This window comes from Myodes glareolus, chromosome 9 (assembly GCF_982192425.1).
Source record: "Myodes glareolus chromosome 9, mMyoGla1.1, whole genome shotgun sequence".
Classification (NCBI taxonomy): Eukaryota; Metazoa; Chordata; class Mammalia; order Rodentia; family Cricetidae; genus Myodes; species Myodes glareolus.
This window is the reverse complement of record NC_142034.1, coordinates 17,405,680-17,422,054: the sequence shown is the minus strand read 5'-3', so window position 1 is coordinate 17,422,054 and position 16,375 is coordinate 17,405,680. Positions and strand designations below refer to the sequence as shown.

Genomic DNA, 16,375 nt, shown 5'->3' with positions numbered 1-16,375 from the left:
AACTTAATAGTAGAGCACTTACCTAGAATTTGCAAGGCCCTGGGTTCAGTCTACAGTATGGCTTTAACTTTGCCTAATGTAGTTTTGTAGCTCAAGCAGTTTAACAAGTAAAGGCTTACTCTGCCAATCCTCGGCAAAACTGAATGGTTTTCTGTAATAAAGTTGCTACATGGCCTAATAGCTCCTGCCTGCTCTTCGTTCCTGCCTACTTGTCTCCCATACAGCAGCAGTCATGCAGGCTTTCTTGAGCACTGTGAAGCATTCTTCTACTCAGGGCCTTTGTATCATTATTCTCTTTTCTAGAACTATTCTTTGGCAGATACCAGCAACTTCTTCAACAGGATGTTGCTCAAAAATGACCTTAACAGAGTAGTCTCCCCTGCCCAACTTCTCTAAAATAACATTTCCTCACACATGGTCACTCTGTCTTCAATCTTGCTTTAATTTCTGTGTGTGTGCGTGTGTGTGTGTGTGTGTGTGATATGCATGTATACATTTATGTGTGCATGCATACGTGTACACATGCATGTACTCAGGAATATAGGTGTGCAGTTGCACATATATATAGACTACAGCCTGGGGTGTCTGTCCTTGCCTTATAGGTTGTTTGAGATAGGATCTCACCAGTACTACATGTACAGGTCATCTGACCTGAGCATCTGGATATTCTGTCCCTGCTTTTCATCTCTATAGGAGTACTGGGATGACAGAAGCTCCTTAACCATGCACAGCATTTTTGTGGGTATTGGGATTTGAAATCAGGTCATCACACTTGCATGGCAAGTCCTTCTGCCCATTTAGCTATTGCTCCACCCTGTCTCTGTTGCTCTGTCTCTCAGTTTCTCTCCCTCCTCCTTTCACCTCCACCCACAAAGTTTGTTATATCCTTAATTTTTTAACTGATTTCTATTTTTATAAGAATACAAATACAGTAGTATGAGAATACAAATGCAATAGTTCATAGTTTGCACAAATTGTAGCAGCATAAGGAACCAACCATTACTAACCATTGTGTTCCTTACCACTTTAGCCCTTTCCACAGGCATAGCTGCTCTCCATAAGCAGAATCATACAATATGAATTGTGTTTGGCTACTTTTTTCAGTATTACCTTTGTGAGATTTATTCATCTTGTCTTGCTTATTGTAGATCATTCAATGCTTTTAGTATGTAGTACAGTTTTATATTTTGTCTCTGTGTGTGAGGGTACACCTACTTTTCCGTATGTGTGCATACATGTGAAGGCCAGGAGGCAGTCTTGGATGGATGTCATTCTTCATGTGCCCTTCATCTGTTTTGAGCCATGATCACTCACTGGGCTGGAACTTGCCAAGTAGGCTAGACTGGCTGACAGCGATCTCTTTGTCCCCATTTCTCCAGTTTTGGAATTACACGTGTGTACCACCATGGCCATTTTTACACACACAGGCATGCACGCTCAGCTGTGCACGCATGCAAGCACATTACAGAATGTGAGGACAACTTGTGGGAGTTGGTTCTCTCCTTCTACCAGATGGTTTTAGAAGGTGAAACTTGGCTTCAAGTGTCCTATGCCTTTCTCTCCCTGCCCCTTCAGTTTTATCTTTTTGTGTTACTTTCTTTCTTTTTAGGGAGATAGTGAGACAGTGTCTCATTATATGGACCAGGCTGGCCTCACACATACTTCTGCCTCCTGAGTCCTGGGATTAAAAGCATGTGCCACCATGCCTGGCTGTTTTTGAAGTGGGATCTGGAGATCCAGCTCAGGTCTTCATGCTTGCAGTTTCAAGCATTTTACCAACTTAGCCTTCTCCTCAACCTTAATATTAGTATGTTTTTATTTGACAGTTTCTGTGTTCTAATTTTTAACCATTAACTCATTACCCACCTCCTCTTGCTAAAATATTAACCTTGTGAGAGAAGACACCTTGCTGTATTTTCTTGTTCATTGCTATTTTCATCTGTTAGTGTTTTATTATATAAAACTGAAGTTACTTTAAACCATTCCCTTTACTTGACATACAAGAGATATCTTGTTCAATTTTTCAGTCTCTAGCATCCAAAAATGCATGGGACCCAATGGCTTCTCAAAATTGTTGAAAAGGAAGAGTTGATAAATAAAGTGTCATTTTGTGCCCCCCCCTTTCAGTAAATGATTTATTTATTTATTTTATTTGTTTGGCTTTTTTTAAAAAAAATTTTTATTTGTGTGTGTGCGTGTGTGTGTGTGTGTCCCAGCACCAACCAATTAGATGCCCACATTTTAGGATACCCCCCATAGCCATTGCAGTTGTATACCCAGAGATTTCCAACACAGCCAGGGCTACTCAGAGAAATCCTGTCCCAAGAAAAAAAAGGAAAAGAAAAAGAAAAAGAACATTGCTTGGTATGTACCAGGCTCTAAATTTGATTCTTTGTTTTATCAGTTAAGTGTAGGTATTTCTCATTATTGTAGTGGTGTTTCTTCATGTATTTATGTTAAACTTTGCCTATGTGTTAGATATCTTTATTTCCTTGGAGCTATTCAAAAATAATTTTATTTGTATGGATGTTTGGCCTGTGTTTATATTTGTTTACCACTTGTGTGCTGTTCTGCAGAGTCTAGAAAAGGGTGTCTGATCCCTTGGTCTGGAGTTACAGATAGTTGTGAACTGCTGTATATTGCTTGAAATCAAACTCAGGTCCTCTGGAAGAGCACTGCTGAACCAATTCAAAGCTCTTTTCTGTAAATGTGATCTGTCTGATTTTAGCATATCCAAACCATTATGTGGTCTAAATATTTCTGCTTATATACAATCAACTTTTTGTTAATATATTTCTTGGCCAGTATAATGTGGTTGGAGTTTTTCTTCATGTATTATATAAATCTTTCTTTTAAAGAAACTCTGTATTTCATTTATTTGTTTGTTCATTCATTTATTTATTTATGTGGCTATTGATTAATTGGAACAGTATGTCATGTGGCCCAGGCTGACCCTGAACTAGCTATATAGTCTTAGAATGAACTTCAATTTCTGATCCTCCTGCTTCTCCCGTATTCTAGGATTCCAGCTATTTGCCACCACGCTTGGCCTTTTATTCACTTTTATTTTTCATTATGCTGGGATTGAACCTAGGGTCTCATGCATGCTAGGCAAGTGCTCTACCACTGAGCTATATCCCCACCTCTCTGTGGCTGCGCTTTTGGTTTTCTGAAGTTTCAACATGTGTTTTTTTACATTTTTTTTTCTTGGTCTTGACTCAGGGGTTTTGGAATCTGTGGGTTGGTGTGCTTCTTTAGTTGTGAATAGTTACTGTCTATCATCCCTGCTCCATGCTGTTCTGCATTATCTCCCTTGCCGCTTGACTTCATACTGTTTATTCTTTTGTCTGTTTATGCATCTTTGTAGATTATTTCTTTTTGCTGCTCAGTTCCAGATTGTTTTATTGTCTCTCATTTGCTGTTAGCTGTATTGAATTCTTTTTTTTAAAGACTTATTTATTTATTATGTATACAACATTCTGCCTCCATGTATGCCTGCACACCAGAAGAGGGTGCCAGATCTCATTACAGATGGTTGTGAGCCACCATGTTGTTGCTAGGAATTGAACTCAGGACCTCTGAAAGAGCAGCCAGTGCTCTTAACCACTGAGCCATCTCTCCAGCCCCTGTATTGAATTCTTAATTTTTGTTACTGCTTCTGTTTGTCTCTTTGAGGTCTTGGGCTCAACCCCAGGACCATGCTGCACACTAAGCTCTACTGTGAACTGTCTCTAGCCTGAGCATGTTACAGCTTTTTTTTTTTAAGCTCTCTGCTGTTTCTTTTTTTCTTTCAAGGTTTGTTTATTTGTTCATTTTTTTATATATTAAAGATTTAAAATTTTTATTGTATGTGTATGAATGTTTTGTCCATGTATATGTATGTGAACCCTGTGTGTACCTTGTGCCCATGTCAGAAGAGGTTGTCCAGTCCCTTGGCACTCGGGTTATGGATGGTGGTAAGCCATAATGTAGGTACTGGAAACTGACTCTGTGTCCTCTGCAAGAGCAACGAATGCGCTTAACTGCTGAGATGTCTCTCCAGCCCCTTTTATTTTTGAAAATCTTTATTGTGATTCTGAGGGTTGAACCACAGGTCTTTTCAGCAAGTATTTTACCACTGAACTCTTATTTTCTCTACATATTGTACATGATTTTATAGTCTGTTAACTTATACTAGCATCTGAGGTTTTAATCAATTTGTTTCTGCCATTGATTTTCTTAGTTTTTTTGTGGTTTTATTTCATTTTACTTAGTTTTCTAGTGAGGTATTCAGTGTTAATGAAAAATTATTTGTGACTGGGGATACAGTTGTTCTTTGAGGAAGAATATTTTTAAAGATTTATTTATTTAGTTTTTATAGGTTAGTTTTCTTTTTTCTCTTTGGTTCTTTTTTTTTTTAATTGATTTTTATTGAGCTCTACATTTTTCTCTGCTCTCCTCCCTGTCTCTCCCCTCCCCCCTTCAACCCTCTCCCAAGTTCCCCATGCTCCCAATTTACTCAGGAGACCTTTTTTTTTTCTACTTTCTACTTCCCATGTAGATTAGATCTATGTAAGTCTCTCTTAGTGTCCTCATTGTTGTCTAAGTTCTCTGGGATTGTGGTTTGTAGTCTGGTTTTCTTTGCTTTATGTTTAAAAACCATCTATGAGTGAGTACATGTGATAATTATCTTTCTGGGTCTGGGTTACCTCACTCAAAATAATGTTTTCTAGCTCCATCCATTTTCTTGCAAAATTCAAGATTTTGTTATTTTTTTCTGCTGTGTAGTACTCTTTTGTGTAAATGTACCACATTTTTCTTATCCATTCTTTGATCAAGGGGCATTTAGGTTGTTTCCAGGTTCTGGCTATGACAGACAAAGCTGCTATGAACATGGTCGAGCACATGTCCTTGTGGCATGATTGAGCATCCTTTGGATATATACCCAAAAGTGGTATTACTGGGTCTTGAGGACAGTTGTTTCCTAATTTTCTGAGAAATCGCCACACTGACATCCAAAGGGGTTGTACTAGCTTGCATTCCCACCAGCAATGCAGAAGTGTTCCCTTTTCCCCCCAACCTCTCCAGCATAAGTTGTCATCAGTGTTTTTGATTTTGACCATTCTTTCAGGTATAAGATGGAATCTTAGAATTGTTTTGATTTGCATTTCTCTGATGACTAAGGATGTTGAACATTTCCTTAAGTGTCTTTCAGCCATTTTAGATTCCTCTGTTGAGAGTTCTCTGTTTAGGTCTGTACTCCATTTTTTTTTAATTGGATTATGTGATCTTTTGGTGTCCAATTTTTTGAGTTCTTTGTATGTTTTGGAGATGAGACCTCTGTCTGATGTGGGGTTAATGAAGATATTTTCCCATTCTGTAGGTTGTCATTTTTTCTTGTTGACCATGTCCTTTGCTTTACAGAAACTTTTCAGTTTCAGGAAGTCCCATTTATTAATTGTTTCTCTCAGTGTCTGTGCTGCTGGGGTTCTATTTAGGAAGTGGTCTCCTGTGCCAATGCATTCAAGTGTACTTCCCACTTTCTCTTCTATAATGTTCAGTGTGACTGGCTTTATGTTGAGTTTTGTGCATGGTGATAGATATGTGTCTATTTTCATTCTTCTACATTGTTGATATACAGTTATGCCAGCACCACTTGTTAAATATGCTTTCTTTTTTCCATTTGATATTTTTTTGCTTCTTTATCAAAGATCAAGTGTTCAAAGATGTGTGGATTGATATCCGGGTCTTCTATTCGGTTCCATTGGTCCTCCTGTCTGTTCTTATGCTAATACCAGGCTGTTTTCAGTACTGTAGCTCTGTAGTAGAGTTTGAAGTCAGGGATTGTGATACCTCCAGAAGTTCTTTTATTGTACAGGATTGTTTTGGCTTTCCTGAGTTTTTTGCTTTTTTATATGAAGTTGAGTACTGTTCTTTCGAGGTTTTTGAAGAATTTTGCTGGAATTTTGATGGGCATTGTGTTGAATCTGTAGATTGCTTAGATTTATTTATTTATTATGTATACAGTGTTCTGCCTACAAGCCAGAAGAGGGCACCAGATCTCATTACAGATGGTTGTGAACCACCATGTGGGTTCTGGGAATTGAACTCAGGACTTCTGGAGAGCAGCCAGTGTTCTTAACCCCTCCCTGAGCCATCTTTCCAGTCCCAAGGAAGAATTTTTATTTGCTTCTTAGTTCTTAGAAAGTTTACCTTTCTGATTCAACTTTTATCAAATTTAAGGCCTATATTTGTTTGGTTGGTTTATTCTGGCTGGTTTTGTTGTTTCAGCTTTCAAAAAATTGATTTGGATTGTCTTAACATTTTCTAAGTCCTGATCCCCAGCATTGCCAAGGCAACTTCCTTGTAGCCCACTTGAGGGTGGAAGGAAGAACGTTTTCTCTTGGTTCACTCTTAAGAGCATAGTTGAGCTCATTGGAGGCCACCTTGCCATGGAAATGGAGAGTGTGCTTCTTGTTTAGTTTTCTGCCTGGGTGAGCTTTGATTCAGTGGCTACTTGACATCATGGTGCCCTGGAGATCGGAAATGATTGTCTGCAAGTATCGTTGAGACCGTATATGACTTTGATATTACTCGTGATGTGCTCTTAGATTTTGTCCTAGCAGATCCTATATGTTTTTATCAAGTCTTTGATGTTTTTATGTTATTTATTCTGCCCTTTTAAAAAATCTCTGTTTTGATACAAGATCTCACTATGCCTCCTTACTGGTCTGTCCAGGACCTTGGTGTGGATGAAAGGCCCACCCACAGCCTTGTTTGTGTGCACTTCTATAGCGCGCTCAGCTGTGCCCATTGTCTGTAGTGTGTCTTTAAATTTGCTTTCTGAGGGAAGATTTATCCAAGCATCTTAGCCTGCCTTTATCCAGAAAACTTTAAAGACTTTAGACCCTGTCAAGTCTTTGTTGAGTGTAGGGCAGTATGGTTGACTTGGTAAGCATGCTATAGTGACACCTGTATCACAGTATTTGAGAGCACCAGCCTAGGCTGCTGTAGTGGTAGGGTAGGAGTGTTGTTGGTCTTGAGGAGGACTAGTTACTTATTGATTAGAAGACTATATTTATTTATCATTAGCATTTGATAAATTTGTTTACTTTTACTTTCTATAATGAATACTTAAATAGCCAGGCATTGTGTGCAGCTGTGGTCGCTAGTATTTGTGAAGTTGAAGCAAAGAGGGTCAGTGTTTGAGGTTAAATAACCAGACCCTGTCATAAAAATTAAAAGACTGGAGAGATGACATAGCATGTCGCTCTTACAGAAAACCCAGGTTTGATTTCCAGCACTCACACAGGTGCTCACAACTATCTGCAGCCCTGTAACTCCAGGGGACCCAACAGGCATGTATGTATGCACATACAAGCATGCAGACAAAACATTCATATATCTAAAATAACTGTAAAAATTTGTTTGAAAGTCATAGTAAGATAAAACTAGATGTGGATTAAAATATATGCTATTATAGCTTAGAAGTTGTTCTTGGTAAAGCGTGCATGTGGATGTGTGTGTGTGTGTGTTTGTGTACACAAAAAAATTGTATTGTAAAGTCCCTTAACAAAACAGCCCTTTCTAGAACTGGGGCTGGGGCCTGGCAGTTCATCTTCTCTGGGGGCCGAGACAAAATTGTAAGTTCTAGTCTAGGCCCACCTTGGCTACAGAGCAAGCTGATGACCAGTGTACCCCATTTAGTGAAACTCTGTCTCAAAGAAAACATAAAAATGATCTGGGGTGCTGGAGCACACCTTTAATCTTAGCACTCAGGAGGCAGGTGGATCTCTGAGTTAGAGGCCAGCCTGGTCTATATAGTAAATACCAGGACAGACAAAGCTACAGTAGTGAGACCTTGTCTAAGGACCCCCCCTCCAAAAAAAAAAAAAAAAACCCAACAACTGGAGATATACTTAAGCATGCGCAGGACAGTCCCCAGCACCATCCCCCCTAAAAGCAGTTGGTGTTTTTAGAGTCTAGGATATATGCATACTAGTTTTTCTTATTCCAGTTGTATTTATTTAATGTCCTATAAATATTTGTATTTTATAAGAAATGTATTTAATTTCTTTTAACGAGTAGGTTTCGAGATAGAGTTTCTCTGTGTAACAACCCTGGCTGTTCTGCAACTCTCTCTGTAGACCAGACTGACATTGAACTCACAGAAATCCACTTGCCTCTGCTTTCCAAGTGTTGGAATTAAAGGCATGTGCTACCTCAGCTTTCCAGTGCTGAGATTAAAGGCATAGGTCATTGAACCAGCTTAGATTGTTTTATATTCAGCTGTGAAGCTGTTTGCTTTTTTCATAGTCAGTATTTTACATGTTTTTTGATGTTGTTTTATTATTCTGAATGTAGTTTTCTTCTATTACTTGCTGATGGTAATTGATGATTGATGTGTAGCTATGCTGTTGCCTTTTTTTTGAACCGTCTTTTATTTGTCTCTCTTACTGAAGTTTTTTGACTAATCTTTGTGAATAATTATGTCATCCAAAATGACACTTTTAAATATCTTGCCTGACAATGTACAAATTGATTTTATGATCCAAAAAGAATTCTGATTTTTTTCTTCTATCATCAATGTAATGAGTGAATTATTTTAGATTTGCTAATGTTTAACCATGAATTTCTGGCATAAACCATATATACTTGTGGCATGTTTCTCCTTTACTGTCCTACGCTTGCTCTGCTTGCATTTAGTTTAGATTTCTTTGCATTTAGTTTAGATACTGAAAGTAGAATACAGAGTGTAATAAATAAAGTCTTGTCTATAAGGCCACACAGCAGTTATTTTAGTTCTTCATTTACTTACAGGATAGGAAAAACATATCCCGTGTAAGGTTGAGAGTGTTGTGAAGGTGACTTACTGAATAATACAAATTAATCTGCATCTTCAGGGTTATGTAAAATTGAATTATTAGAATATCTTTTTCATCATCTGAGTAAGATATTTGCTCAGGTTTGAACAATGCAGTGACCATGTTGTTATAGTCTGTTTTCAGAGCGGTTTTTGTGTTTTGAATCATACATTTTTACGATATCCATTCTAACTTGTTGCATGTTTTGTAAGCATTCTGGTTATCTTTCTCATGTCATTTGTGTGTTTTCTTTACTGTTTTCCAGCGTCGAGTAGAACAGCCCCTATATGGTTTAGATGGCAGTGCTGCGAAGGAGGCCTCAGAAGAGCAGTCTGCTCTGCCAACCCTCATGTCAGTGATGCTAGCGAAACCTCGCCTTGACACAGAGCAGTTAGCACCACGGGGAGCTGGCCTCTGCTTTACCTTCGTCTCTGTGAGTAGAAAGCTGCATGTTTAAAAATGTTTACTCTTTGGGATTTCTTGATGAAGCTGGATTATTTTAATAGAAAGGATGATTTTTTTTGTTCTTTAATCATTTAAAATACTTTCAATTTAAAATTTTTTTAGATATGCTTTTTAAATTATGTGTGTGCCTGTTGGTGGGTATACATGTGTGAACGAGTACCCAGAGTCCAAAAAGAATGTCAGATCCCCTGAACTTGAGTTCTAGGTGGTTGTGAGCCGTCCATCATGAGGACTCAGAACTACATTTGAGTCCTCTAAAGAGCAGTCCAGCTCTCCAGCTGCTGAGCGGTCTCCAGCTCTTCTTCATCACTTCTTAAAGCAGTACTTCACCTAGTCCCTGTGGCTGAAGCTCTTAGGAGAGGATGCTCTTGTCAAAGGCTAGAGTGGGAAGGAAAATGTGATTTTAGGTTGACAAAAAAGTAAAGAGAATACAGATTCCATTTCAGACAAAATTTCACCTAAGTAGAAAGCACCAATCTCCACCTAACACTTGTGCAAACTAGTATTTGAGTAGTGTAATTTATTCTGTAGGCTGGAACTCTTCTGAAGAGGGCATCCCTGTATATGTGTGTCGTCTACTCACCTGCCTTCTCACTTCGTAAAAGGAATGTTCTGTTTACTCATTTCAACTTCGCCTATGAGTATATGTGTATGTGTACTGGTGTTCTGGTGCCCACAGAGCCCAACGGGGAGGGATGCGTCAGATCCCTTGCAGCCTATCTGGTGTGTATCCTGGGAGTTAAACTCAGGTCTTCTGAAGAGCATCAAGTGCTCTTAACTGCTTAGCCATCTATCCAGCCCCTTTTTCTCTTTTTAAAGAATATGTTTTTAGACTGATATTTAGTTGATGAGTGTTTGCCTAGCATTCGTGATGCCCAGGTTCAGTTCCCAGCACATAAAATTGGGCTTAGTCACAGTGCCAGAGAGGTAGAAGCAAGAGAATCAGAAGTTTAAGGTTATCTTTAACTGTATAGTAAGTTTGAGGCAAGCCTGGGCTATATGAGAACCCTTTCTCTAGAAGAGAGAGACAGAGAGACAGAAAGGAAATGGTATAAAATCTTGGTTTCTTGTAATTTACCATAATATAATTTGAATCAAAATTTTCTATTTTTCTTAGTTTCTGTGTCTTATCAACTGCCTCTTTTTGCCAAGAAAGGTATAAATGTACAAGATGACCCTATTTTTCATTTTAAGTTTTTTGTTTCTCTTTCACTTTCTTTCTTTTTCTCCTTCCTTGCTTCTTCTTCTTCTTTTTTTTTTTTTTAAGACAGGCTCTCACATAGTAGCCCTGGCTGGCCTCAGACTTGAGGCAATCCTGCTTTAGCCTTTTGGGTGCTGAAGTTACAGATGTGTGCCTCCTGTGGAATATTGAACAAGACCACCCTATCTCTCAAAAAAAGAAGTTACCACCAATCCCATTTTTGCCTCATGTCCGTTTTCTGTAATAAAAATCCCTGATTCTCTGTTTTGTGGATTATATCATAGCTGTTAACCTACATGCAACTCTATTTGGAAAGATAATGGAAGTGTTCAGTATCTTTTGTTTGTTTTTGTTTTAAGTTTTGTGTTATAAATGTTTTGCCTGCGTGTTATTTGTGTACCATGTGAATGCTACGTGTATATACCATATACATGCCTGGTAATCATGGGGCCAGAAGTGTTGCAGATGGTTGTGACCTACTCAGTGTGTGTCCAGAGACCAACCTGTGTCCTGTAAGAGCAGCCAGTGAGTGCTCTTAACCAGAGAGCCATCTCTGCAGCCCTGTTGGGCGTCTTCAGGAAAGGAAATAAAAATAATTTAAAAATTTGGATCAGGGAATCATAAATTACATAAATCATAAACTACTTCTTGAAAGCTTGTTTGAAAGTTCTAGGAGGGGAAAGGAATACAGTGTCTTAGGAGTCATTGTTCAGATCTTTAGGTCACATTGTTTCCTAAGTCTCCCTAGGATAAGCCATACTGTCTCTACAGAAAAGGGTTCTCATTCCTTGGATGATTAAACAACTCTGAAAAAAAAAATGAGTATTTTCCTATTCTTGAGGCAAAGTTCCAATAGTGCTAAGAAAGTATTCCATGACATCAGGGCAGTCTGATTGGTAAGTCTGTCATATAGCTGATGCCAGGGCTGTAGTGGGCTAGAGGGTAACCTAAAATCCTTGCTGTGAGAATGCAGTCACTTGGTGGTAGTGTGTGTGTGTTTAATTCAATTCCACTGTCTATCATTCAAAGATCTCTATTAGATTTTTACTGTAGATCTGACTTTCCTGTCCTTTTTTCTTTTGTATGTGTGGGACATATGTTCATGTATGGATGCATGTATGGAGACCAGAGGTCAACATTAGAGTAGCTCCACTCTACTAAGTGAGATAAGGACTTTCACTGAATTTATCAGTTGGGTAGACTTGTTGGCCAGTGAGATGCCCGTCTCCACCTACCCCTCACGGCTTGGATTATAAATACCAATGTGTGCTACTATGCTGACTTTTTACATGAGAGCTCATCTAGTTTGTCATTAAAACCTGTCACCTGTATACAGAAGACTTTTAAGTTTCTATCTGTAGATCTCTGCCCTGAATTCCAGACCTGTACAGTCAGCTGCCTCCAGTCATCTCCTTTTTCTGTCCAATAAGTGTATCGAATGTCAATGTCCACAGCTGAACTCATCATTCTGATTCTACACTCAGCATTTATTTCTTCTACAGTTTTACACATCTCAGAATTGTCTGCTCTTTCCTCTATTACTGGCTAAAAATGTTTATTCTTATCTCTTTATATTTTACCTGACATTCAGAGCACTAAATCTTTCTGATTTTACCTGCAGAATATGCTCTGAATTCCTCTTCGTAATTCTGTCCACACTTCCACTGTAGCTAAGTCTGTATCTCCCATTGAGACTTCGTCCTGACTCCTGCTTCTGTGTTTGTTCCTTTTAATTTTTCTCATTAGCAAATAGAGGTCCAAGTCCATTTGTGGCATCTTTGTTTTAAAAGTCCTTAAAATGGCCCTGCATGGCTTGCTTGCCCCCTCCCCCATCTCTTGCTATTCTCTACTTTTCTAACCAGGTCTTGTGTATTTTTTTATAATACTTTCTTAATGCTTTTTTATTGCATTATTTTTCAAGTACTACCAGCTTTGTTCTTCAAAACCTTTGCACTTCGGGGTGGTGTGTGGTTGTAAAACAATCTTACATATCCCAGGTTGCTGTAGGAAAATCCTTCAGCAGGAGCCTTTAGTTACCCACCCACTTGGGTGTGGCCCCTTATACTATAAATGCCATTGTAAAGTGTGCTCCCTCTCTTCAGGCTGTTGGATTCCCCGTTTGAACAGAGGACTGTGGTCTGTGAGTCTATCCCTAAATAAATAACCCTTTATTATATTCCATTCTGAGAAAGTGTGGGATTTCTTTTGAGCATCTCTGGACAACAGGTTAGTTTTAAACTTACTGTGTAGCCAAGACTAACCTTGGATTCCTGGTCCTCCTGCCTTCACCTCTGGAGTGATAGAATTACAGGTCTGCACCAATATACCTGGCTTATACTTGCTCTTGATTTAACATTCTTCCATAAGACATCAGTGTGCCTCCAATTCTCTCAGTTTTCTGATCTCTGTTTAAATGAACTCTCTTAGAGAGACCCAGCCTGACTACAACTCTTGGGCCCTGAGTTGATTTACTTCTTAGGCATATCATTACCCTAGATGCAGTATAATATACTCTGAATAGCTCATTCCTTCCTGGAATGAAAGTTATCAGGTCAGAACCGTCGATTCTTCATAATGGATTGGTTAAATGAATTATAATACATTCATATGTTGGAATGCTATACAGTTAATAAGAGAAATTATATTTATTCTAACAGTGAAAACTACATGTTCGTAAAAACAACAGATGACAGAAAATCAAGAGTTCATCTTTTGTTTTTTTGTGTTGGTTGGAATTAAATCATGCCTCATCTTTTTGGGTGATATTTTGGGGGGCTGTTGACATAGGGTTTATTGTATAGTTCTTGCTGTTTTGGAACTCACTAAATAGACCAGTCTGGTTTCTCCCAGAGATTCACCTGCTTCTCCCTCTGGGACTTAAGGTGTGTGCTACCATACCTGGCTATGCCTCATCTTGTTAGGCAAGCACTCGTTCACTGAACAATATTCCAAACCCAAAGAAGAATTTTTTTTAACTTTATTTTATGTGCATTGATAAGAAGATGTCAATCTCCTGGAACTGGAATTACAGACAGTTGAGCAATATAGGCACTGGGAATTCAACTTGGATCCTCTGGAAGTATATAATCTTATAAATTGTAAAAATACTACATTTGCACAATTCACAAGACTTAAATTAGTGGGGGAGATGCAAGTCTTTCTTTAACGCTCCCTGAGGAGGTAGGCACTGCTGACAGATTGTATTTTAGATTCTTCTGAATTGTGGTTAGATTTTCACTTCTGCTTCAAAAAATGTATTTTATATAATCAATCTTTATTTACTTACTTATTTTGGTTCTTTTTCGAGACAAGTTTCTGTCCTGGAGCCCACTCTATAGACCAGGCTGGCCTCAGACTCAGATCTACCTGCTACTGTCTCCCAAGTGCTGGGATTAAAGGTGTGTGCCACTACCTTCAAGTAAAGATGTATTTATATTTCGTGTGAGTGTGCCTGCATGTATACCTATGTACCACATACATGCAGTACCTGCAGCAGACATAGAGGGCATTGGGTCCCCTGGAAATAGAGTTAAAGATGATTGTGGACTGCCATCTGGGTGCTAGGAATTGAACCCAGGTCCTGTGGAAGAGCAGAGGACTTAACCAACAAGCCAGCTCTCCAGCCCTGTAATGAGTCTTTAAAAAGGTCCATTTTCCCTGTTATGAAGACTACATTTAACATACTCATATCATTTGCTCTTTTCAGATGGTCTTACATTATTTGTATAAATTTGTCATTTTAGCTTTAACTGAGACTCTTCTGTTTTGTAGTAAAACTTGAAAACAACTAGGGAATATGCAATATTGCAATTGTTTCACAATTTTGTTGGGCATTGCAGAAGTCAAATGATTTTATTGACTTCACCAAGAGAAACAGTTTTAGTCGCTGGATATGTTTCCATTGATTAAATACTTCTTTATTCTTTGTCTGTATAGGTATGCATGTCCATATGAGTATATGAAAGGCTGAGGTTGATGTGGGAAAGTCTTTCTTGACTACTTTGCTTTTTTATTTTTGTTTTTGAGGCAGGGTCTCTCACAAGACTGAGACTGTGCACCTCCAGTATCCACCTGTTTCTGGCCCTAGCAATGGGGTTGCAGACATGTTCCATTTCATCTTCATGCTTGCTATGCAAGTGTTCTCTCCACTGAACCATCTCTCTAGCCTTTTAAAATTCTTAACACCAAGTTATTGTTTATTTGAAAGCTCTTTTAAAACTATGTATGTGTTTGCTATGTTATAAAAATTTGTTCATGTATAGACATCGTGTGTGTGTGCATACATGGGTACAACTACTGAACCTAAGTGTTTTTTTTTTCCTCTCTCCCTTCTCATTTTTTTATGCCACACACTTCACTGAGGAATCCAATCCCACACTACCCTTCTCCTTGTCATTTTTGTCATTTCCTTTGACACAGGGTTTTTCTGTATAGCCCTGGCTGTCCTGGAACTCACTCTGTAGACCAGGCTGGCCTCAAACTCACAGAGCCATCTATCTGTCTCCACCCCCAGTGCTGGGATTAGAGGCGTGCACCACCGCCACCTGGTATCATTTAATAAAAGAGGGGACTTGGAGAAATGACTCGGGTTAAGAGTACTGGCTGCTATTCCAGAGGTCCTTGAGTTCAGTTCCCAGAAAGCACAGTAGTGATTCACAGCCATCTATAGGATCTGATGCTCTCTTTTGGCATGCAGGTAATACATGCAGAATACATAGATATAAATTTTAATAAAATAGATAATTTCATATTATAGAGTACCAAATCTATCCACTTATTATTGATAATTTTTTAAGAAATATTTCCTATAGAAAGCAGCAGCAGACTACTGTAACATTTCTGTACATGCAGAATTCCCATCTTTACTACCAGTTCTGGAAAATTCACTCCGAGAAATTGTAAAAATAGCAAAAAGTGCAAAACAATAAGACAAGATAACCATATGCCACAACTGAGAATCAGCCAGTAGCATCAAATATTTATTTTTAGTCTTTAAGAGAAATTAATGCAATCCCCCAACTGACCCACACCTGGGCCAGAGAAGGAGCTGCTGCGTCTCAAGATGTACCATCTGACCTCATCCATGCTGCCCCGGGCCTTGGCCCATACCATGGCCACAGGCTGTCTCAATGGCTGAAGCCTCCATAGCAGTTCAGTGACAGCCACCTGCAAATATGTGAATGTATAGGAGCTTGACATGGACGTGAAGTCCGTGGCTGACCATGCAGCTCGAACTCTGATGTGGATAGAACTCATCCGAGGACTGGCGCCTCCCTCCACCAACTGTTTATTTGAGGAGGGTGCACTGAGTCCACACTTCTGTGGAGGAACACTGCATTGCCTGTAAGCTCTGTGAGGTCACCTGTCCTGCATAGGCCATCACTGTTGAGGCTGAGCTGAGAGCCAATGGCAGCTACCGGACTACAGCTCATTCTGATGTGTCTCGTCATCGTACGTATGTGTGTGTATCCATCACCAGCGAAGTCCATGAAGGAACATTTAACTCACGACAGTTGTTATGCTGTGCTCTTTGTTCTTCAACCCGAGGGTTCCCCTGCCCATTGTTTTCGGTGTCTTTTGTTTTTAGATATGGATCTCATGTATTGCACTTTACAAATGAATATGTAGTATTCCACTTCAAGAATTTTCTATTGTGGTCTTGGCAAACAGTTCAGTGTTTTTCAATATTTGTCTACACTTAATCAATGCTGGGTGAGTTTCCTGGTATCCCTATACTTATACTCACAAGCTAATTGAATATTTCAAGGAATGTTTCCCTGTTCTCAGTGTCAAAACTAGTCAAGTGTATGCCCACATCCACCATGTTTTCCTTGGTCTGTACTTTAAAATATGTTCTGTTGGTCCC

At 39.0% G+C, this 16,375-nt stretch overlaps 1 protein-coding gene across 5 annotated transcripts in view; it reads left to right on the top strand.

Annotated features, from left to right (window-relative positions):
- Positions 1-16,375, top strand: part of Tlk2 (tousled like kinase 2) — a 103,661-nt gene that overhangs the window by 33,619 nt on the left and 53,667 nt on the right. For all 5 annotated transcript variants that reach the window (XM_085695926.2, XM_048445950.3, XM_048445949.3 and 2 more), the window contains one exon: positions 9,109-9,276. In XM_085695926.2, the coding sequence (XP_085552052.1) occupies positions 9,109-9,276 (168 nt within the window). The remainder of the gene's footprint in view (positions 1-9,108; positions 9,277-16,375) is intronic.